A 23784-nucleotide genomic window follows, 5' to 3' on the forward strand; every position below is an offset into this window, starting at 1 on the left:
GAGTCCTCCTTCCTCCTCTTGTCTACTCCATTGACAGTGGCCTACAGCTTTGAGGAGATCTGATGGAAGGGGAACCAAAGCCACTGTCAGAAGCCCAATTAGTCAGGACGTCCATTGCCCTGGGCAAAGGGTGCCCCGGATCAAGGCTACAGGATGCCATCCTTCAAAGCAGGGAGCTTTGTGAAGCACTCCAGGAAGTGTTCCTCTTATTGCGGCCTCAGGCCACAGTCATCCAGATGCCTGACTCAATCCCCTACTACTGAGGCCTAAGTCACAGCTAAAATAAAGGGCTCCCACTCTCAAAGGACTAAATGCTGGCCCAGAGTAACTCATTAAGAGCCAAAACCCAGGCCATGAGCCCAAGAGCTACTTACTTTGTCACACAAGCAATTCAAATGCGTGGAGCTCTTCAAACACATTAAAAAAAAAAAAAAAAAAAAAGACAAAATTAAACACATTCTAAAAAGATCAGCCTGGTCTGAGATTCTATGCTGCTCTAGCCCAAGCGGAAGCTAACCCTGCTGCTTTCCATCCACAAAACTCTGTGTAGCTTGGTTGGGTCCTCCCTCATTGTTGCTCTAACTGGGAAAAGAATAACAGTGACCAGAAAGAAAGGCAACAGGGAACCTTCATTTCCTGTACAAGTTTTTCCAGGGAATTGAAGACAGCCACTTGATGCTAAGGCTGGCTTCAGAGCTGCCAGGACTATGGCTGACTAGAAATCTTTCAGCTCCGTCACACCAAGAACCCAACTGCAGCTCAGACAGGGAAATGAAAGGAAAGGCGTAGACTGCTAGGATCGGGAAGAGGCGCCAGTGGGCCAGATATAGACAATGAGTCTAATTTCTTGGGGCAGCTCTAGGCATAAACCAAAACTGGTTGACTTGTGACACAGAAGGACACGGGAATAAATGAACATCAGATACTAGATAGACACTCTAAACAGTGGTCAGTCACTTAGTAGGGCTCAAGTCTCTGAGGTGGCTCTTAAGTTATGCTAACATAAGCCTTTTCTAATCCAAAGACCAGAAAAGACTTTTAAGGTCAAGTGTTCTGTTGCTGCAGGCTGGAAAGCATCCCTGTCCCCTGGCAGCAAGACCCTACAAAGGGGCCAGTAAAAGAACTGCTGGGTCAGGTCCTCCTGGCTGCTGGCTCAGAGATCCAGGGAGGGAGGTACCAACAAGGTGAGGTGGTAGAGGATAAGACATTCAAGCAGAGGGAACCCCAAATCCCCAGGTCGCCTTCCCTTCTTGGCAATAACTTAGCGGGATGATTGAGAGAGAGAGAAGAGATTTCAAATGGGCCAGATTAAAGGGGGAAAAAATGAGAAGAAATCAAAGTCCCCAACAGGCACTGAAATCAAAATGATTTGTTGTGGTAACAAGTCAGAGGCAACTTGAGGACCTGACATAAACTAATCGTCTTGGATACCAGACAGTCCTCTAACTGGCATATGTCAGGGAGACAAGCAATGACAAAGCGCAAACACTTAAGGTGGAACCATCACTGGGCTGAAACCAGAAAGGCTTCCAAGCAAGGAAGTATCTAATTTTCTTTTCTTTTTTTTTTTTTAATCCCCCTTCTGTTTTCGTCTTTATCATACAAATTATACACCTTCACACATACACAAAGCACACACACTTTCAATCCCAGGACATCTGAAAACTTATCTGGACATAACTTCAGAACATACCCAACTCCCAGCGCTGGTCTTCTCAGGTAATAAGATGACATTTCCCTGCTGTTAATTTCTAACCTAAAAAAAGGAACCACGTCTGCTCTGGGTTCAGAGTCCTTTCCACTAGGTGTGCAGATGGGGCTCCTTGAACATGGAGGATCTGCTTCACCTTAAGTACCCTGGAGAGGAAAGAGACGGCTGGGGCCAGCCACAAAGAGAGCACGAGGACTGAAGCAGGGCTGGGACCAGTGGTGGATAAGGGCTGCTCTCTACCCACTCTGCCTCTTTTTTTCTCCTTTAATTTTTGTGTGTGGTTTTGTTTGTTTGTTTGTCTGTTAATCACTGTGAAAAATACAGAAACCAAAACCAACATGTTCGGTTTCTTTCCCACACCCCTTCACCCTGTTCAGGATGGTATTTGTTCTCACAACCGGCAGAGGCAGAAGAGGGTTGGAATGAAGACTCCAAAGGCCACCAGGATGGGAAACATGAGGCTGCTGTTGTCCGAGGCATAGGGGTTGGGCGTGCGGGGTCCTGACTGCACCCGATTCTTATTGGTCTGTCTTTTGAGATTAGACCCTTCATCGTATTCTTCTTCTTCTTCTTCCTCTTCTTTCTTCTCCAGTCCTGGATGAGGCTGCAGCTTTGGTACATCTGACACAAGAAAGTAGACATCTTTTAAGTAAGACCCACACCATTTAAAAAAAAATTTTTTTTTAATGTTTATTTATTTTTGAGAGACAGAGAGAGACAGAGTGCGAGCAGGGGAGGGGCAGAGAGGGAGACACAGAATCCAAGGCAGGTTCCAGGCCCCGAGCTGTCAGCACAGAGCTTGACGCAAGGCACGAACCCACAAACCATGAGATCACAACCTGAGCCAAAGTCGGATGCTCAACCGACTGAGCCACCCAGGTGCCCCAAGACCCACACCATTTAAGTGAGACCCTTAAGAGCCATAAATGAGCCACAACAAAGAGATGCTATGACCTATGCAAGGTCTACAGCAAAAAAACAGATGGAGCAGAAACAACTCCTGGCCTAGAGAATAGCAGATGGCCGCAAACACCAGTCTTTTTTAGATTTAACTAAAATGTCGTAGAAGCCCTACCCCAGGGAGGCTTCCTATCACCTTCCTTTTCTCCTTCTTCAGAACCGTGAGGACTGGACTGAACAGTGGCAATGACTCGACACCCAAAACTTAACCTTTTCAAATCCCTTCTGCAGCCTCCACAATCCCATGTGCCCTTCTGATTCACACAGCAACTGAGGAAAAGCTGAGCTACAGGGCCCTGGGTTGTCAGCACACACCACCCCTCTGTTCTGCCTGCTCCTTAGGGACTCAAGCTACAAATCTGGTTTTGTGGCAAGACATCTGCCTAGATGTCATAACACCAGCATCTTGGGACACATCAAGACAACAGGATGAGCTCCTTGTTGCATTAAGGATGAGTTTCGGGAAAGGGTACGGAGGCCGAATGGAAGAGAAAAGTCACTAAGACACCAGCTTTCTGTGCAAAAATCAGCCTGGGAAGCTGGCAGCCAGGATCATCTCAATGCTGAGAAAGTGATATATCCTAAGGCTGGATCCCAAGGACAAGGAGACATTCGGAAGTGGACTTTTGTCCAGTGCGGTTGAGCAATGCCCGAGAGCACACCGAAACGCTGCAAGACTCCTCCCTCTTTTGCCTTTTCCCTTTCTGCCCCCAGGAAATTGATGTCAAAGAAAGAGAATAAGGACAGGTTTTAGGCGATTCCAAGACTAGAAGGGTCGAGGCACACCAGTAGGTACCATTATTAAGCCCCATTTACAGTGAACTTAAAGGAATTTGTCCAAAACCAAACAGCTGATTAAGTGGCAGCAGCAAAATCTGAACACAGACCTTACTCCAAAGCTATGGTCAGCACCATGCTGCACTCCGTCCCCATCCATCTGACTTTGGATTCCCCACAATTTGGCTTTAAGTGTTTATACAAAAGTGAATGGCTAAATTATTCCCCCAAGGCTTTCCTCAATCATATCCTTCAGACCAAGGCAAAAAAGCAAGTTAAAAACACCACTTACCATCCACTGTCCCAGCCATGATGTAGAGTGCACAAACTTTGGGATTGTCATAGTACCCCTGGGAAATGGGAGAACCAGGGTCAGCACCACACAGCAGTAAACATTCCCCCACCCCCACTCTTTTAAACATCTCCTCAGCTGGGAAGGCAGAGGGAGAGCATTACCTTTACAAACTCGATGTAGAGTTTCCCTGTGAAGGTGGACACCTCCCCTTGGACACTCAGCTTTCCCTTTCTGATGCTCATAGGGATGATTTCATCATGAGCTGTGCTGTGCCCAACACGATCAAAGATGTCCAAGTCCTTCACCACGACATGGCCATTCAGTCGCACATCAAATACCTTCCACGATTAAAAAAAAAAAAGACAGAGAGACAATGTCAAAACCATCAGCTTCACACTCCTTTAGCAGCTGGACATCATGTACCTGCTTGGGCTTCAAGTTCAGAAATAATTTTTAAAATGAAAGAGCTGGATATAGTCAAGGGTAAAGAGTTCTTTACATGAGCCAAATCAAAGCCATGTTCCTTCATGGTCAAGGTCTCATACTGGCCTTAGGAAACAAAGAATATAAACAAAAAGCTCAACATGGGGAAAAAAAAAAAAAAGCTCAACATGGAAAGAAGGAAATTCATAAGAAGAGACAGGAAAAGAATAAGGCTAAAAAACAAGAAGGTGCTGACAAGTAAGGAAGACGACCAGGATCAGTTAGTTGCCAAGAACTAAGATTCTGGCATTGCCTTCTGTCACCGACCCCAAGCAATGGGACATCGCTTCTCGAGGGGCAGAAGGAATCCAGCTTCTCCTCAAAGCTCACCTGTTCCTCCCTTCTGGGGAGGCTCTTACATTCTCTGGCCCATAGCAGGGGACTATCCAAGAGTGGCAATGTCCCACTGACCAGGCCTCACCTTCTGCTGGGACTGTGCAAAGTAGACCTCAGCAAATTTCAACACCAGCACGTAGTCCCCCTCCTCCTTGATGGGCACTTCGTAGCCAAAAGTCTCCTCATTGTACCGCTCTGTTTGATACAGGATCTGGTCCTCGGGGTTGGAACGCAGGATTGGCAGTTTCATACCATAGTCGGAGGCTGGGGACAAAAGACAAAGAGACACCACATCAGAGGCAAGACACACAAAAATTGCAGAGACCCCACAACTGCCAGAGCCATTTCTGGGGCAATGCTAGTAACCCTCCCAGGGGAAGGAGCCACCCCCTCTGCATCTGGCTTTAAAGTGACCAGACACAAAGGCAAGCATCAGAGAGCCTAATGGCTCTAAGGAGGAAAAAGTGAAAGAAACCAAACACTAATCACCCCAACAGCTCCCTAACCCTCAGAGAAGAACTTCTTAGAAGCTTGTTAAAATGACTTTCCTCAACCGCAGAGAGTGACAGGAATAAAACAGGCAAAAGCTACAGCTCCTGGCTCCCTGAGAGGGGAGCTTCAGAGAAACCTCATAAAACAGGGGGGGATGGCCAAGAACTCTGCAAGACCATTAAGTTCAAAGAGTTTTTTTCACTCAGAAAAGCTCAAGGGTCTAAAACAAACAGGAAATGTTAGGCAAGTCATTCTGCATTGTCTTTACTACAAATAAGATACCAGCTTAGTTGCTTTTTATAATTTTCATTCACAAAGTTCCAAGGGTGGTAAATACCAGAGAAACATGCTCACAAAAAGAAGGGAGTGATACTCTCTAATTTCTTTTACATGCAAGCACCTTACTTCCCACAAACTCACAAAACTGAACCTCACCTACTCTCTCTCTCTCCTGAACGTATCCCCAGTTAATCCAAAAGAGTTTAGAACCAAAAAGTTCCTAATGTAGCCCCAGCACCTAACAAAGTCGCTGGCACATAAACAGGCACTCAAGATGATTCGCTGAACCAACAAACAGCAACTATGGAGGTGCCTGAGCAGCAGTGAAGCCATGCTATTCTTTCCATAGGGCTAAGCCATCCTTGCAGGAAGAAAATCTGCCAAGGTCCTATTGGCACCTCTGGCCTAAGATGCCCAAGTCCTGGGGGAGCCACCTTTCCCATCTCACACACTGATAAGGAATAAGGCAGGGTAAAAGTAAAAAGTTAGAGGGGCCTGGCTGGCTCAGTTGATACAGCATGTGACTCTTAACCTCAGAGTCATGAGTGTTCACGCCCCACACTGAGGGTAAAGCTTACATTTAAAAAAAAAAAAAAAAAAAAAAGGTAAAAAGTTACATACCTTGAGTCAGTATCAAAAAGCCAAAAACCTCTACTGCCCCCAGCCCTCTTCCCCCAACCTTAGTAGGAGACAAGATTACACGTGTTTTTCTCCCCTGACCACATAACAAATTAAACTGGGGTCTTGCCTCAAATATTAGACACTGACTGCACTCCAGCCTCAGAGATGAATAGCTACGCTTCCTCCTTCAGAGAGTAGCCTCTCTGACTCCTTTATCCTGTAAACACAATGAGGTTTCCCAGTGCTCCATAATCTACTTTCCAAACTGCAGACTTAGCAATGATTTCAGTACACCCGCCTAGTCTCTCCTCCAGCCTGGGATTAAGATTTCAAGACCACCTTCCAATCTCGCATGATGACTCTGAAGACATTTGGCACCTAGATCCTTTGGGAGATGTCCAGGAGCAGTCATCCCTGGAGCTTTATCATCTGAATCACCACAACTCCAACAGGATCTTTTATCTCTAAGGAAGGTGAAAGAGTAACTAAAAGAGCCAGTGGCTAAGGTCAAGCCCTCAAAAAAATAAACATAACTGTTAACAGTTCCTGTAAGTGAACAGTTAGCCGTGACATCAGATGGACCTGATGAGACAATGCAACAGGAAACTCATTGCGCTTTTGTCTTCAGGCTTTTTTCTTTTTATTTCTTCTCAAGAAATCAAAGGGTGGCCAAGTAGCACTACAAAGGATGGACTGCCAACATGCCTCAGCTCTTTCCCAGGCTCAAACCCTTATACCAGGAAGATTAAAAGACTGCTATTTCTCTTCCACTTGAGCTCTAAGAATTCCCTTCTTCCAGGAGGACCATGATCCTTACAAATTTGGAACATTAACTACATTTGCTTTTTACACACACAGGAAATTTTGTACATGTGTGGGGAATCTTTTTTCTTTCTTTCTCGTGAGCGGAAAAAGTGAGAAACTGACAGTAATGTAATCTGTAAGAGCCGCAGTCTCATAACTAACAAAACTCAGCCATGTGAATAAAAACTACTTAGCAACCTTGGAATTACCTTTAAATATTTTTCCTGTAAAGCCCAAGTGGCTTTCCCAGGAGATCTGCCACATGCAAAGTTGCATTTGTCCAAGTCCCAAGTGATGCAGAAGTAAAAAGGGTTTCTTTCTTTCCCCTTTAGACTTTAGGTATTCACAGCTAAACAGATCTCTCTAAAATACAGTGACGTGTACACAGTCAGCACACTGCTGAAGTTGGCACAATATAGCTCAGACAGTTAACCAGAAAGGAAGGCGGCCAAAGGGCCTACATTATGTCTGCTGCTTCTTAGTTCGGGACAATGGAGGAACCAGGCTGTTTGAAAAATTCAGCCCCAGTGTGAGAGTAAGACAGGCCTGGATTTGAATCCTGGCTCCGCCGCCTACCATGTGGTGTGGAACGATTTGTCTTCTCACCTATAAAATGGGGATAACACCTATCCCACAGGTTGCATGTAGGGAGATCTGTAAACAGCTTAATACAGTGCCTCATAGAGACACAGACAGACATAAAGGTATGCCACCCAGGCAAGCATATGCACACAATAAGCACCAAAAAAAAAAAAAAAAAAAAAGATGCCTCCACTCCCAGGAGTTTAGGGAATGGACCAAGTGGAAATGGAAGTAATAAAAAATTGGAAAACTGCGGTGAGGAACCACAGCAGTGAAAAAGCCAGAATGAGCTGGAAGCTGTCCTACACGAGACCACCACTGCAGAGCTGCTGTGGCACTCCACCCTTGCCACCCCACCCTTGCCACCCCGAGGTTAGGCCTCCCACCTGACCGCTAGCTTATTCTTCCCAGTCACTTCCTTCTCACGCAAGGCGAGTCCATGAAGAATTATTCTGAATGCACTGAGGCGGGGAACCTTGAGGATTCGGTTAATCAAAAAGGAAGGGCCACAGGGCCTACATTATGTCTGCTGTTTCTTACTTAGTTCAGGACAATGGAGGAGCCAGGCGACTTAAAAAATTCAGCTCCAGTTTGAGAGTAAGACAGGCCTGGATTTGAGCCCTGGCTCTGCAAACTACTATATGATTTGGAACAGATTATTATCTCTAGGTGTTTTTTCACCTGTAAAATGGGGATACCGCCTACCTAAGTTCTCTACCTGTGAACTTCTGCTACTTAGAGGGCCTGCAGATGAAGCCGGCCTCTTAGGCGAAAGTATGGAGAGAAAATTCTAAACAAATCCCACAGCCTTAAGCAAATCAGACACAGCAGTGACCCTCAGCGTCTTTCATGCTCTAATCTCCCCAGAGCCAAATCCCTCCCCAGCCAAAAGGAAGGCTGCGCAGAAAAGGGTCTTCCTTAGGCCTGCAGAATTAGTAATCTAATAGGTTCAGGCCCTTAGCCACCTTTTTTTCCCCTCTGGAACCATGTTCTGCCCTACTTGTAACTTCATGTGAAAGGTTATCAAGAACAGAGAAAGATAGAGACACTTAAACCCACTCTGGGCAAGAGAGTTTTCAGACTCAGGTCACTGATTTCTAGAGCACGAGAAGTTATAGTACAAAGGAAAACAAGGCCCAGAGAGGTAAAGCCTGTTCTTCAAGGTCATACAAATGATTGGCAGATATCTTTCTATGAAGAGGAAACAGCCTCTCCTAAAACCAGGCCAAGTCCTGGGCCCTCAGGCCAAATAACCAGGCCTTTTCCTCCTGAGTCAGGAGGAACCCAGAATGAGCAAGAACCTGGAATTTGCAGCATGCCAAAGCCCCAAGTTGAGCACTCTATAGTGGTATTTCCACCTGGTGAAGCCCACAAGTTGAAAAAGCCTTTCCCGGGCTATGAGGATCTCCTGTGAGCACTAGCTACCCTCAAGGCAGAAATGAAATTCAATAAACATTATGAAGTGCCTTTGAAAGCAAAAGCCACTAGGTGCCCTAAGCCACTCACGGTTACAAGAATGCTGAACTACAAAGACACTATAGAGAAACATCAAGTTCAAAAGCAGGCCAAACCCTTATCTGGATTAACTTGGCAACAAATGCCTAAATCCATTCAACATAAAACGAACCAATGCTGGAAACAATATCGCCGGCATGTGGCAAAAGAAATTAGACGTACAGCTCCTACTGCAATTAGTGTAATAGCTGCATGGAGCAAGGGTCTCCAAATACCTGGCACATCCCACCCAAACAGTGCCAGGGAAGGGAAGGCAGAGTGAACAGCTACACTTCCCTTGGTGGCACCGACTCCTTAGCACAGAAACTACAGAGATGCCTCCGGAGAATGGAAGCTGAATCGAATCTAAGACCCAGATCTAAGGCCACCAAAATGCTACTCTCAGTCAGGAACCCAGTAAGTGCAATGATGCAACAGGCTGGTCCAAGCCACAGTTGACAACCAGCCTCCACTCTCCATCCACCCCTTCCTACCGCTACAATTCATGGCCCCTGTCTGTTACACTCTGACAGAGTGGAGCAGGGAACCTCTGTTTATAGAGCACCCCAAAGGCTGGGGTCCAAGACTGGATTCCAGTACACACGAGCTTTGGTAGGTCTCATGTAATTTTACCTGCTACAATAAACCCCTCCAAAGAAATTGCAACCATGAGCCAATAACACAAGGACAGAGAGCCTGGCTGACTGCTGACCAGCACCACACCCTCCCCCTGCAAATCACCTGCACCAGCAAATTAAAACCAGGATTTCTGAACTGGGAACTGAACCGGCATGGTCTTAGCTTTTTCCTCTGCACAATAAACCTAATAGGATCATGTAATATGTAAAGCCTGGTATCTGTCAAGTGAAAGAAACCATCTGCACGCGTCCTCACCATTCCTATCTCAAGAGGCAAAGTCCACAAACGGTCTCTAGTTTCCTCAAGAGCTCCTTCCTCCCTGCCCACACCCATGAAGAAAGAGGAAGGGTCCAGGATGGAGACAGCAGTGACCTCGTGCTTATGTGAAGTCTGGCTTTGGCTGCTGTTACAGCTGCTAAAGACCGGGGCCCTGACTCAGCTGAACCCAGCCCACTGAGACCTACATGCCAGGGCCAAGTAAATTCCAAGACAAACACAGAACTTCAGAAAACGGCCCTGTGTCCCAACATCCTCACATGTATGGAAGCAATAAACCCTCGAATACAACAAACTCCGGGACACTGCAATTAACTTGGAAGAACTAAGTTAAACCCTTTCGTAAAGGCAAGAGCCAAATCTGGGCATCGTGGAAAGAATGAGAGAAAGTCTGTCTCTTAGCTTTCTGGAGATGGCACACTGCCAATTTGGCAGCCTCTGAACCCAGCATACAACATAAATCTCCTTCCAACACACGAAATAAGGAACTTCCCTCTTAAACCTGTTGTCCAATCCCACTTAACAGAAGAAAAGAGTCTAGAGCAGATTTTCCCAAAGTCTGGTCTGAGGATGCCCAACATCAGAAGCCCCTGGTGCAGAAACGTGGGTTTAATCTATTAGGTCTGGAATCTGCATTTTTAGCCAGCTCCCCCCCACCCCCACCCCCACCCCGCCATTCTTACACGAACTTTGAGAACTGCGCAGCTCTGTGAAAACTACTGTTGCTGGTCAGTTAAGTCAGAATCATTTTCCCCATACACTGGAATCCTACCCCTCAAGACTTCTTAGGGTAGGCGCTACACGCTCTACACACTCTCGGATAGAATACTCCGATGGTTCCACTGGCTGACCCAGTTGACACTCCACCAGCCTCACGTGCAGGATGGCTTCAGTACAACCACCCTCTGGGGTGGCCTCAGCTTCTACTTTTGAGCACACATAGTCCTCACTCTAAAGGGGGGAGCAGGAGGAGGCTACAATCAAACTTTCCTGGCTCATCGTCTTCGAAGATTCCTTTCTATTCCGGCTAAGAATCAAGCCCCGCTCCTGCAGAAGGGGTAAGGAAGGCGGCCGATTTCTGGGATGGCAAGAATCTAGCAGGAACGGTCGTAATACAGCACAGCAAAACCACCCAGGCCTGGGACACTGATAACCTACGACCCGTGAGGCCTCGAGGTGGCAACAAGCCGCCCTCGTCTTTAGTTTCCCAGATCGGCTGGAAGAGAGGGGTTAAGAAAATGCAGGATGTGAGGTCCAAATATAACTTCTCGCCAACTCTGCCTCAATCTCTCTTCGTAGCTTCGAGACCGCGCCAGGCTCTGAGCTCTGACCGGGTCCCTGAGGAAACCGCAGAGACAGACTTGGCTCCGGAGACGTGGCCCCAGGGTCGAGGAAGGGGCTCAGAGCCCGCAGCCCTCGGTCGACTGCGCCCAGCACGGCAGGCCCCGGATCCCACGGCTCGGCTGAGGGGCTCTCACCTCGGCCCACCCGACCTTCCAATGGGTCCTTGCGGAAGTGGATCCCGTGCACGTCCACATGCGCCTCGCCGCCCGCGTTGACGGCCCAAATGACGCTCTCGGGCAGCCCGGCCCCCGCCGAGCAGACCACGCCGAGCCCCGGCCCCCGGAGCGCCGGCGGCAGCAGCAGCAGCAATAGCAGTTGCAGGAGCGCCACGCCGGCTCCCTCAACCGCCCGGGCCTCCAGCATGGCGGCCACCACAGCGGGGGCAGCCTCCGCCGACCCTCGTCCTCAGTCGGCCGCCAGGCCGCCCCGGGCTCAGAAAAACAGCGCCACGGGCCGCTCTGCTTCAGTCGCCGGGGACATGTCGCTCTCAGGCCTCCTTCTCAGCCACGGGTGCCGCCTCCCACCTCAGGAACAACCTACCCCGCCGCCCAGCCCCCCACGACCCTACAGCCAATCAGCGCCCGGCCCTCATTAATTACCCATCGCCCAGCCGGGAGACGCCCGTCCATTGGCTTCCGGGCGAGGGAAAGGGCGTGGCTACTCCCAGGAGCCAGCCCAACCAACAGGCTCGAGAGGGAGCGCGCGCAGAGGTGGGGAGTTCGGTTGAAGCGGCGGTTCAATGCGGAAGTGGCGGGGTGCAGCGCCCAGGCGGCCCCGGAATCCTGCAGCTGAATAAGAAAGGTGGCCTGGGAGGGAAGGTTTAGAGTAGGGCGCACTGACACGTCGCCAACACTTCCGGTGCTCCAGATCCTGGGACCGAATAGGCTCCGGGTAGGGGTGCGTTGCCCACTTTCCCGCCCCCTCTTTTCTCAGGGAGAGGCATGAACATAAGCTCTAGTAGGAGAAGCAGTGGAAACTCTTTCGACCCGAGCCTCAGTCTTTTTCTCTGTGTGAGGCAAAAAACCCATCCTCTCCTAGACAGGTTGCTAGCACAGGTCTTCAGGGAGAGAGTCCCACGGGGACAAGACCCCGCCCCCACCCCTTAGCGAGCTCTGGGCTGGTGGTAGCGTCCAGACGGCCGTCCAATCAGAAGGCTCCAACACAGCGGAAATGCGTGGCCTTGTGGGGGAGGGGCTCCTGGCTACCCAGGTATCCTTGGCGACAGCCTGGGTCCGTCCCAGCGACTCAGGGGCGGGATCGGGACTTCCCCAACCCCGGTGAGCGGAGTTGCGCGTGGTACCCAGCCTGTAGGTGTACGCGTGACTCGAGCTCCCTTTCTGCTCTTTGGCATTTCACCCAGCGCTTTCCTACATTGGCGATCTCTGCGCTGTGGTCACTGTCCAAACCCCCCCTCTTCAGACAGATAAACTGAGGCCCAGAGAGGGACTCAGTGTTGGCCAAAAGGTCACACTGCAAGTTTAGGGCAGGGCCAGGGCAAATTCCATAAATATTTTTTGAGACCCTACTAGTATGGTTGGCAGAGGTAGCAGATAAAATACAGGAAGCCCAATTAACTTTGAATTTCAGGTAAACAAATGGGACATACTATGAAAAAATAATTCATATTTTGCTTAAAATCCAATTTTAACTGGGCTTTTTGCATTTTACCTAACAACCCTACCTACTACGTGCCAGGCAATGAACTTTGTGCAGCAGTGAACAAAAACACCCAGGGTCCTGAATGAGAATTGCAGACTTTGAACTACCCACAGCTCAATTATTTAGCTAGAACAGAGATAAAGGAATGCAATGAGATACCAAAATCGAGAGGATCCATGGGGGATATGGAAATGCACCATAATTCCTTGCCCAGCCCCCAAGGTCAGACCCCACAGGGTTAACTTTTAGAGTGTCCGCCCTCCTGGTCCCACTTTTTCCCTCCATAATTTGCAAGGATCTTGACTAGCTTGCTCCCACAGACATGTAAACGTCTCAAGGCACCTCTGAAGTCCTGCACTAGGGTTTCTTATCTCATTCTCCACTTCTCTGAAAACTCATCTTTGGAGAAAACTGACAAGTCAGCGCTTGAATAGCCCTCAGAGCAGGAGTATGGTGCAAATGGGAAACACAGGTACAAAGAGGTGATGGAGGTTTCCTCCCTCCCAGGCAGCTGACCTGTAGAGCCACACACTAAACTACCTACAGGAGCTCTTGTTTATTTTACCTTTAAGGTAGTGTAGTCCAGGAGAAACTATCACAAAAATGGATTAAATCTTTGGGGAGAACTCAAAAGACCTAACCTTAAGCCTTCTCTCGGTTCCCCAGATCCTTGGTCACCCCACGAGATGAATAGGATACTTGGCTAGCTCCCATTGGGCTCCTCAGATTCCATTCCTGACTGGGCTACCTTTGTACAGAGGAGTCTGGCCCAGCTTTTTGAGATCCAGTATCTGGTGAATTAGACCACCTCTTAGGTAAAATAAAAGTTCTGAGACCCTGGAGGCAAGATGAGCATGGAATCTGAGCTAGATTGCCTGGGTTCCAAGCCGTGCTCCACCATTTATTCACTGTGTGGCCGGCCTTGGGCAAGTGTTCTACCTCTCTGAGTTTCAGTTTCCTCAACTGAGAAAGACATAGTAGTAGTTCCTACTCTGAAGGCTAGATCTGAGGCTTATAAAAGGTAATGCAACCACTTGACCCAGCAATTTAACTCCATTTGACCCAAGGGAAATGAAAACATGTGTCCCCGCAAAGTGCATGAATGTTCACAGCAGCATTATCCACAACAGCTGAAAAGCGGAAGCAACGCAAGTGTCCATCAACTGATGAATGGATAAACAAAATGTGGTATATTTATACAATAAACTATTGTTCAACCAAAAAAAGGTAATAAAGTACGGTTACACACTACAACACGGATGAACATTGAAAACATTACGCTGAGTGAAAGAAGCTAGACATAAAAGGCCACAAATTGCATTATTGAATTTATATAAAATGTCCAGAACAGGTAAATCTAGACAGGCAGAAAGTAGATTAGTAGTTGTCTGGGGCTGGAGGAAGGGAGGCTGGGGGATGATAGCTAACATCTGTTTTAAAAAATTGCTTGAAGGGGCGCCTGGGTGGCTCAGTCGGTTGAGCGTCCGACTTCAGCTCAGGTCACGATCTCGCGGTCCGTGAGTTCGAGCCCCGCGTCGGGCTCTGGGCTGATGGCTCAGAGCCTGGAGCCTGCTTCCGGTTTTGTGTCTCCCTCTCTCTCTGCCCCTCCCCCGTTCATGCTCTGTCTCTCTCTGTCTCAAAAATAAATAAACGTTAAAAAAAATTTTTTTTAAATAAAAAAAAAATGCTTGAAGCCTACCAGCACCCTCTCGGGATGGAGAACTTGCCTTCCGTATAGTGATAGGAACTGAGATTTGGGGGTCAGACAGAACTGGGTTCAGTTCCTTTCTCAGTGGCTTCCCAGCTATGTCTGTTACTCCTTTTCTCTGTAATCACCTCTCTCCTAAAGTGCAAAAGGTCATCCACCTCACAGTTGTTGTAAGGATTAAACGAGATATTTTAAAACAGACACCTACCAATAAATTATCTGAAAAAGAAATAAATTGATTCCATTTACAACAGCATCAAAAACAGTAAAGTACTTGGGAATACATTTAACTAAGAAGGTGAAAGATCTCTATTCTGAAAACTGTAAGACATCGATGAAAGAAATGAAGAAGACACAAATAAATGAAAGATATTCCATGTTCATGGATTGGAAGAACTAATATTGTTAAAATGTCAATACTACCAAAAGCCATCTATAGACTCAATGCAATCCTTGTCAAGATTCCAATGGCAATTCTTTACAGAAGTAGAAAAGAACACTTCTAAAATTTATATGGAACCACAAAAGATCCCAAATAGCCAAAGAAATCCTGAGAAAGAAGAACAAAACAGGAGGCATCACAATTCCTGATTTCAAGCTATCCTATAAAGCTATAGTCATCCAAAAAAAAAAAAGTGTCCATCAATTATTTCTCACTAAAATTGGAAAAATAAAAAAATTTTTTTATTGAAGAAAAAAAATTTTTTAACATCTATTCATTATTGAGAGACACAAGGCATGAGTAGGGGAGGGGTAGAGAGAGGGGGAAACACAGAATCTGAAGTAGGCTCCAGGCTCTGACCTGTCAGCACAGAGCCCGATGCGGGGCTCGAACTCACAAACTGTGAGATCATGACCCGAGCCGAAGTCAGACGCTTAACCGACTGAGCCACCCAGGTGCCCGCCTCACAAAAAAATTTTTTAACAGACACCATTCGTTTATGGAAGAAAGATATACTTTTTATGGAAAATACAGACAACTCAGAAGAGAACTTTAAAAACATAAAATTCACTATAATTCCATCCCTAACTGGGATAAGGCATATAAACTCAGGCCCTGATGGAGCAGGTTCTTAACAGCCATTGGTTCCCACCCACTTATTCTCATAACCACCTCAAGAAGATGGGAAAAATATGTCCCCCATTTTGCAGATGAGAAGCTCAAGTTCAGTAGGGTTAGGTGATTTGCCCACACAGTGAGAGCCAAAGTCCGGTGTTTTTTGGCTTCTAATCTAGTAATCTGCCTCTGAACCAGGCTACCTCTCAGACACCACTTGGTGCAAATCACAGCTCCACCATTAATTACCATGTATGTGACTTTGGGTAAATAAATTTATCTCTATCAGCCTCAGTTTCCTTATCTGTGAAATGGAGAGAATAATTGTACATATCTTGTAGAATTGCAGAAAATAAAAAGATATATTTTAAACAAGGAAAATAAAAAGGACATGTTTTAAAAGTGAACATGGTGGGACCCTGGAGCCCATAGCTAAATGCTCAATAAATATTAGTCATGGGTGTTTGGGGGCATAGAGCCCTGGACTCAAAGCGTAGCTTTACTGTTTTAGAGCTGTGTGGACTTGGGAAAGTCATTTCTCCTCTCTGGACCTTGGTTGCCTCATCTGTGAAGTGAAACTTATTAGAAGATCCACCATACAAGGGTGATAGGAACCCTTAACAGAGCGCCTGGCCCATCGTAGGCCTTCAATGCACAGTAGCTATTTATCATATAAAAATAAATAATTGTATAATATTGGCAACTGAATAAATAGAAAAGGTCCTGGTGAAGTGCTCAGGCTGAAAAGTTGAGAAAAACCCTCCCACACACAGGAGGAGGGAAAAACCAAAGGGAACCAGAGTTCAAAAGTGGAAAATGGAGCAGCTGTTGGTAAGCCCCCAGAGGCAGTTTCACCTTGACCCACAAAACTGAAAAGGGGTGTGTCTTCCTGGACAGATAAGGATCAGAAGAACAAAGCATGCTATTAATTAAGTCTTGCCTATTTTAAGTTTATGGACTATTCTTCCCTTAAAGATAAGCTCACAATAAAAGTTCAAAAGGTAAACACAGAAAGGGGGTGGGGGCCAGTCCTGCCTTCTGCTCAGCACCCCCTGCCAGGTGGGTGGTCTGGTCCCAAAGCCAAGTTTCCTCACCTAGGGCCTTTAACAGTCAGACAGCCAGGGACCAGATCTTCCCAGAGAGTCCAGGAACAAGCCCATGGTGTCTCCTTGTCCTGGCCCCCAGTGAGCCACTGGAACTGAACTTCAGGGGAGGGAGAATGGACTTGGCTTTTCTTCACTTCCCCCAGAAGGATATGAGTCACAGGGAAGAAGCCAGGCAGGATTAGAGTTGCCTAGGACATGGACAGAAAAAGCGAGCGCCTTCCCATCTGGATGACCTTGGGCAAGTCACTTCCCTTCTGCATCTGGGTTGGAATGAGGATTATAAAAAGTAGACTTTGGGAGAATGCCTTCCATGGCCATCGAAAGCGCTCCACATAAGCTAACTGTTGTCTCCCAGATTCTTTCCATTGTGTCAAGGGCACAATTTATGGAGTCAGGAACCCCAGAGAGTGTTTATTATCTACTCTAGGTGTCCACTTGGCAAGTCACATCCTCTCTCTGAACCTCAGTTTCCTCATCTGCAAAATGGGGTGACTGTAAAGGTGGAGTGAATTGATGAATGAAAAATATTAACATATACCAACAATACCACATAAATTAAAAAAGTCGCTGCTTTATCTTTTCTGTTCTCTCCCCTAGAGCTGGGCAAATTAGGGAAGCAATTAAGAAATATGAAAACCAGAGCTTGCACACTGGATTGTAAATGGCTACTTTACTTGCCAGCTATCCCTTTTGTCCAGAACTTTCTATCATGATGGAAACATACTATGTCTGTACCATCTGGTACAGTAGCCACTAGCCACCCGTGGCTGTGGAACATGTGAAATGTGGCTGGTTTGTTTGGAGAACTATACATTTATCTAGTGTTAATTAATTTACATTTAAATAGCCACATGTAGCTACTGGCTAGTGCCCCTTTGGGCTGTAAGTTCCATGAGACCAGCCATCAGATCCGCCTTTTTTGTCCTTCTATCCTTAACTCCTAGCAAAGGACCTGGCATAAAGTATGTGCTTAGTCTATATTTATTGATTGAAAGGATTAACAGAAGCAGGAACTGAAAAGAGAACATTCCAAGAACTGCGTCTCTCCTCTTTCCCGCGAAGTTTCCAAGACTGTAAAATGGGGATAATAGTGGTTTCTCTCTCCTAGAATTATAATGAGAATTCACAAGTTAATATTTGTAAAGGTATTCATAGAATGTCAGCAACATAGCTGGTGTTATTTATACATGTGTTCATTAATTAAAAGCCATCTAGCCCTGTGAATTCGTCTTTTTTTGGAAAATGTATCAGTTATATTTAAATGTGGTTGCAAATGAAAGCAAATTTCGAAGTAATAATGGCTTAAAGGACACAGACATTTTTTCTCTCTCTTGTAAAGGACTCTGGAGTGAGGAACTTCAGGGCTTTTAGGAGGGCTCCTGAAAGGTGTCAGGGATCCAGGCTCCTTTTATTTGTTGTTCCATTGACACCACTTCAGCACTGACTTCTTCCTCATGGTCCAAGATGGCTGCTCAAGCTCCAAGCTTCAAGGCCACATTCCAGCTAGCAAGAAGGAGAAAGAAAGGCAAAGGAACCCAGGTCTTCCTTTTAAGGACACTTTCCAGAAACCACACGCACTTTTTATTTTTTCATTTATTTTTGAGAGAGAGAGAATGCAAGTGAGTGAGGGGCAGAGACAGAAAACCCCATGAGGTACAGAGAAAGAGGGAGAGAGAGAGGAGAGACAGTGCGGAGCCCAGAGCCAGACTCGAGTTCACCAGATGTGGGGCTGGAACTCATGAACCGCAAGATCATGACCTAAGCCAAAGTCTGACACTTAACTGACTGAGCCACCCAGGCACCTCTACCCTCCTTCTTCTTCTTCTTCTTCTTCTTCTTCTTCTTCTTCTTCTTCTTCTTCTTCTTTTTGTTTTTATTTATTTATTTTGAGAGAGAGAGAGAGAGTACTAGCAGCAAGAGGGACAGAGAGGGAAGGAGAGAGAATCTCAAGCAGTCTCCATGTTCAGTGCAGGGCTCGATGTGGGGCTCAATCCCACAACTGTGAGATCATGACCTCAGCCATGACTGAGCCACCCAGGTGCTCCAAAACTACACACACTTCTATCCCATCAGCCAGAACTTGGGCACAAGGCCACACTGAGCTGCAAGGGAGGCTGGGAAATGTAGTCTTGCTTCTGAATGTCATAAAAATTGAGTTTTATTACTAAAGAAGACGAAGACAAAACAATGTTGATGGACACCCAGCAGTGTCTCCCCAGAATTCGATTTTCACCCTAGGATTTGGTTTTCGATGGCTGTTTCAGGCCTTTGTAGCTACTAATACAGGTGACAATGAGCATGTGTAGGGGGCTCTTCGACCCCACATTGGGCTTTCATGTCTGCTACCTGATCTGAACACTAAAACCCTTCCAGGCATATATGTTGTTGCCGTCATTATGGTTCTTATTTCCCCTTGAACAGATGAGAAAATCAAAGCTTCACCAACTAGCTCAAGGTCCCACAGACTATAAATGATGGACCAACGACAAGAATCTAGGTCTGTGCAACTCCCAGTCCTTGGTCTGTTTTCCCATTCCATGACACTAGACTTTGAGGCCCGCAGCCCAGAGAAATGATCCCAAAAAGACCCAGTGCCGGAGCAGAGCAAGACCTGAGGTCAGGAGAACCACCGGGCATGGGGCCCGGAGTCCTTCCTGCATCTGAGGGCAGCAGTCACAAATGGCTGCCACCCTCAGCGCCCCCAGTCTCACATCCATCTGGCAAGTATTTGCGGGGCATGCACTACCCACCCAGCCAAGTACAAGGGGTTCAGGAGACCCAACAGAGAACAGGTCAAATAAGGTCCTGCACTTAGGTCTCTCACAAACCAGTCAGGGAAGACGGATGGTAAAGGAGTGAACAAATACATATATCTATACGTTCATGGATTTTTTGTTCATTTATTCAATAAATAATTGCTGAGTACCTACCACTAGACACTGGAGGTACCGTAGTGAACAAGGCACAGATGGTCTCTGCCAATGTGGATCTTACATTCTAATGAGGGGTAAGGGCTGTCAATAAGCAGATAAACAGGAACGTATTGTAATAAAATAAATATGTGTCAGGCCATGAATTTCATCTCTCTCTAAATAACGTAAATGGGATGTGGCCATGGCTTCCTACCTTCCTTCAGTAAGGAAGTCAAGGAGACATTTAAGCCCAGTCCCCCCAAAATGAGAGGGATCCAACTTTTGGAAAAGGGCAGGGAAAGCATTTCCGGGGCTCCTGGGTGGTTCAGTCGGTTAAGCGCCCTACTCTTGACTCTGCTCAGATCATGATCTCACGGTTTGTGGAATTGAGCCCCACATCAGGCTCTGCGCTGACAGCACAGAGCCCGCCTGAGATTCTCTCTCTCCCTCTCTCTCCGCTCCTCCCCCGCTCGCTCTCTATCTCAAAAAATAAATAAATAAGCATTTTATTAAGAAGAAAAGAAAAGCATTCTAGACAGAACAGTATGTGTGAGGGCCCTGAGCCAGGCCCTCTACTAAGTATTATGCATGGATCATCTCTTCACAACCCCCCACCAACAGGCAGGTGCAATTATTATCGTTAATAATAGATAAGGAGGCTCAAAGAGTAAGACAGACTCCTTGACCACATACATCCCTTAACTCCCTTAAGTGGCAGAGCTGGGATTCGAATGCAGGTTCACGTTACCGCTAACGCCCGTGCCTCGCTCGTGGTACTCAGCCCCTTTGTCCTCTCTCTAAGACAGGCAGGCATCGGCAGAGAACAGGAGCAGGTGGCAGGCACCTCCAGAGGGATGAAGGGACATTCTGGCCCTGCAGCCTAAGCCACAGGCACAGCCAAGAGCATCAGGGCCACTTTGCGGGACCATGCTGTGCAGAAGTCATTCCCTGGTCACGAAGCCAGATCCCAGGTTTAAGCTGATTATCTTGTCACTGTCAATGAGAGGTCCCACCAAAGCCATTGAAGAATAGCATAGCTGGCCCTCTTTTCCCCTTTCCTTGAGAGAGGATCGTGGAGGCATCAGGACACAGTGGAGGAAGGGGTCGGGAAATGGGGAATAACACCGCAATAATAGTAAGAGCGAAAACTTTGATGGTGCTTCCTGTGTGCCAGGTACTGTTCCAAGGGCTTCAAGTATGCTAACTTGCTTAATCTTCAAAACCATGCTATAACATCATCCCCATTTTACAGGTGAGGAAACCGAGGCCCAGAGGGTCCCATAACTTACCTAAGATGACACAGCTAATAAGTTTATTTATTTCTGAGAGAGAGAGCAGGAACTGGGGAAGGGGCAGAGAGAGGGAGACAGAATCCAAAGCAGGCTCCAGGTTCTGAGCTGTCAGCACAGAGCCCAATGAGGGGCTTGAACCCACAAACCGTGAGATCATGACCTGAGCCAAAGTCAGATGCTCAACCGACTGAGCCACCCCGGCGCCCCACAGCTAAAAAGTGGCAGAGCGGGGATTTGAACCCAGGTGGCTGACTCCTGAGCTTACACTTGTTTAAACCCTTTTATTGGAAAATAAGACAAACAGGGGCGCCTGGGTGGCTCCGTCCATTAAGTGTCAAACTCTTGATTTTGGCTCAGGTCAGGATCTCATGGTTCGTGAGTTGGAGCCCTGCGTCAGGCTCTGTGCTGACAGCGTGGAGCCTGCGTCTCCGTTTCCCTCTCTCTCTGCTCCTCCTCTACTCGTGATCTCTCCCTCTCTCTCTCAAAGATAAATAAACATTAAAAAAAAAAGAAAAGAAGACACACAGAAAAACCTACAGAACAAGTGTATAAATTAGTGAAATGAAGTATTATGAGGCAAACACCCTTGTACGTACCACACAGGTCAAGAAACAGAAATTTGCCAGAAACTCCAGAAGCCCCTGTCTGGGCTCCCCACTCAGGCACAGCCCCCTCCTGGCCTCTCTCTAAAATCAAACACTATTCAGACCTTTATAGGAAGAATTTCCCATGTTTGTCCACGATGTTTTCTCCTGAGTGTGTCCCTGGACACTGTTGGCTAGTCAGGCCCATCTTTAAGTTTTGTGTTTGTTTTGTTTTTGTTTTGTTTTGGGGGGGGGAGAAAGAGAGAGAGAGAGAGAATCTGAAGCAGGCTCTGCACTGTCAGTGCAGCTTGAATTCAAGAACCCTGAGATCATGACCTGAGCTGAGATCAAGAGTCAGGCGCTTTACTGACACCCAGGTGCCCTAAGTCAGGCCCATCTTTAAACTTGGTACCTTTTAGTCTGTAAGTTCTCCCTCCACCCCTTTCTTTTTCTTGTAATGTATCTGTTGAAGAGCTTCAGTCGTTTGAGCAGGGGAGTTTCCCAGCCTGGATATCGCTGGTGGAAGATAGTCACAGTACAGCTCAGCATGTTACCCTGTTCTCTGAGTTTCCTGCCAGCTGCCTGCTGGATCTAGAGGCTCGGACTCAGGTTCTATCTTTCTGGCAAGGCCCGGGGAGGGAGGGGGCGGAGGGAGCTGGTATTCTTCCATCAGGGGCATGGAAGGTCTGTTTTCCTCTGTCTTTTGATCAGAGCCCATGCTATTAACCACATTGCTAATAGGGATGCTTCCCGGGTGTCCTCAGCTGCTCCGTGATTTGCTCCGCCCTCTGGACATATCTGTCTCCAAAAGCAAGCCTTTTATAGGCACCACGGTTTCTGCTGCTCCGAGCCCGGCTGACACACGAAGGCAGCCCCTCAGAGGTCCTACCTGAGCTTCTCCACATCCCAGTGGCAGTGATGGATGGGGCCCTGCCTCCCTGATGAGCCTCATCTCTGTCTCTCCTCCCTCCAGCCCAGTCCACCAGGCAGAAGGAGTTCTGCTTCGTTTCCCAAAAGATCTGTGTTCTCCCTTACCTCTGGGCCCTTGTTTGTGCTGTTCCCTCAACCAGAGACACTCTTCCCCTCACCTCCTCTGACCAAGCATGGCAGATTCTTCAGGTCCTAGCAAATCTGTCCCTTCCACCCTCTCCCCACCCTGCCGGACTGGATTGGGTACCTTTCACATACCCTCCTCACTTCTCCTAGGCTAACCTCGTAAGTAACCCAGTAAGCAGCACTGATGCCACATTATACGTGTCTGTTTTCTCTTTTTTTTTTTTTTGATGTTTATTTGTATTTGAGAGAGAGAGAGAGAGAGAGAGAGAGAGAGAAGCAGGGGAGGGGCAGAGAGAGAGGGAGACAGAATCTGAAGCGGGGCTCCAACCCAGGAACCGTGAGATCATGACCTGAGCCGAAGTCTGACGCTTAACCGACTGAACCACCCAGGCGTCCCAACTTGTCTGTTTTCTTAACTGTGTGCCCTGCCAGAGACAGGGACCCTGACACCGGACGTGGCACATGGTAGGTGCACAGTTAAGTATCTGTGGAGCACATGCATGCATGAATTAATGAATTGGAGTTTACAAGTCATAAGGAGGCAAATCTAAGCTCGGATTTAAGGACCTTTCAGACAATGAGAGCCCTTCCAAGATGACACAGCCCCAGCTCCCACTAGGGGAGGTAATTAAGCATTTGCGTGGTACAGGTCACAGAAAGAACTCCCACCTGGGTTAGGATCCATCTAGAAAAATGAGTCCTCGTTCTTCGAATGGAGCAGAACCTTTTCTTCAAACAGTCTGGGAACCACTAAATATAAGACAAGTTCCAGAAGGGGAGTTTGAGTTTCAGCACTGGAGGAGACAGAAGTCCAGGCCCAGGGCTTCCCCTCGTCCTGAGCACTAGAGTATCTCTGAACACTGGCCTAGCTATATATTCAAGTCGCTTTCATAGCCACTCTGTCTGTGATTAGGAGGCCACCACACCAGGGAAAGAAGTGTTCTAGGTGACACCCTAACTCTACTTTCTTCCCTCTCTGGTGCCACCAAGGGCTCGTCCTATCAGCTGACAGAGATGCCCACAGGAGCCCTCTCTCTATGAACTGCTCCTCTGGCCCTCCAAGGCCATTGCACTTCTGCAACCATGTAGATCTGAGGTCTCTGGGCAGAGCCAAGTCAATACAAAAGCAGGCAGAACCGCAGGCCTGCCTTGCGGGGCGCAGAGCCAAGGGCTTAGTCTCAGAATTGGATTATGAGAGTGAATTTGGAACTCCCAGCCCCCCTGGCCTCAGGGACATGGGGATTACCCAGGCCTCTGGCGGGGGAGGGGGCGCCCCCAGTCCTTCCCACATTCCCTGCCAAGTCTGAGAACAAGGAT

General features: G+C 47.4%; 1 protein-coding gene across 1 annotated transcript; it reads right to left on the bottom strand.

Moving 5' to 3' along the window:
• Positions 1-2017: 2017 nt before the first annotated feature.
• On the bottom strand, positions 2018-11601 carry MLEC (malectin). The gene is made up of 5 exons (XM_030335676.1): positions 11228-11601; positions 4648-4826; positions 3905-4081; positions 3741-3798; positions 2018-2332 (listed from the first exon to the last, which is right to left on the bottom strand). The coding sequence occupies exons 1-5, from the start codon at positions 11454-11456 to the stop codon at positions 2103-2105; spliced, it is 873 nt and encodes a 290-aa protein (XP_030191536.1). The 5' UTR covers positions 11457-11601; the 3' UTR covers positions 2018-2102.
• Between the last annotated feature and the right edge of the window lie 12183 nt (positions 11602-23784).

Source organism: Lynx canadensis, chromosome D3 (genome assembly GCF_007474595.2).
Source record: "Lynx canadensis isolate LIC74 chromosome D3, mLynCan4.pri.v2, whole genome shotgun sequence".
Lineage (NCBI taxonomy): Eukaryota > Metazoa > Chordata > Mammalia > Carnivora > Felidae > Lynx > Lynx canadensis.

Excerpts from the sequence above, each read along its gene's own strand:
- MLEC (XM_030335676.1), bottom strand. The coding sequence starts at position 11,456 with ATGCTGGAGGCCCGGGCGGTTGAGGGAGCCGGCGTGGCGCTCCTGCAA. Across the intron at positions 4,827-11,227 it reads GGAAGGTCGGGTGGGCCGAG|CCTCCGACTATGGTATGAAA; the intron begins GTGAGAGCCCCT and ends TTTTGTCCCCAG. Across the intron at positions 4,082-4,647 it reads TTGCACAGTCCCAGCAGAAG|GTATTTGATGTGCGACTGAA; the intron begins GTGAGGCCTGGT and ends TAATCGTGGAAG.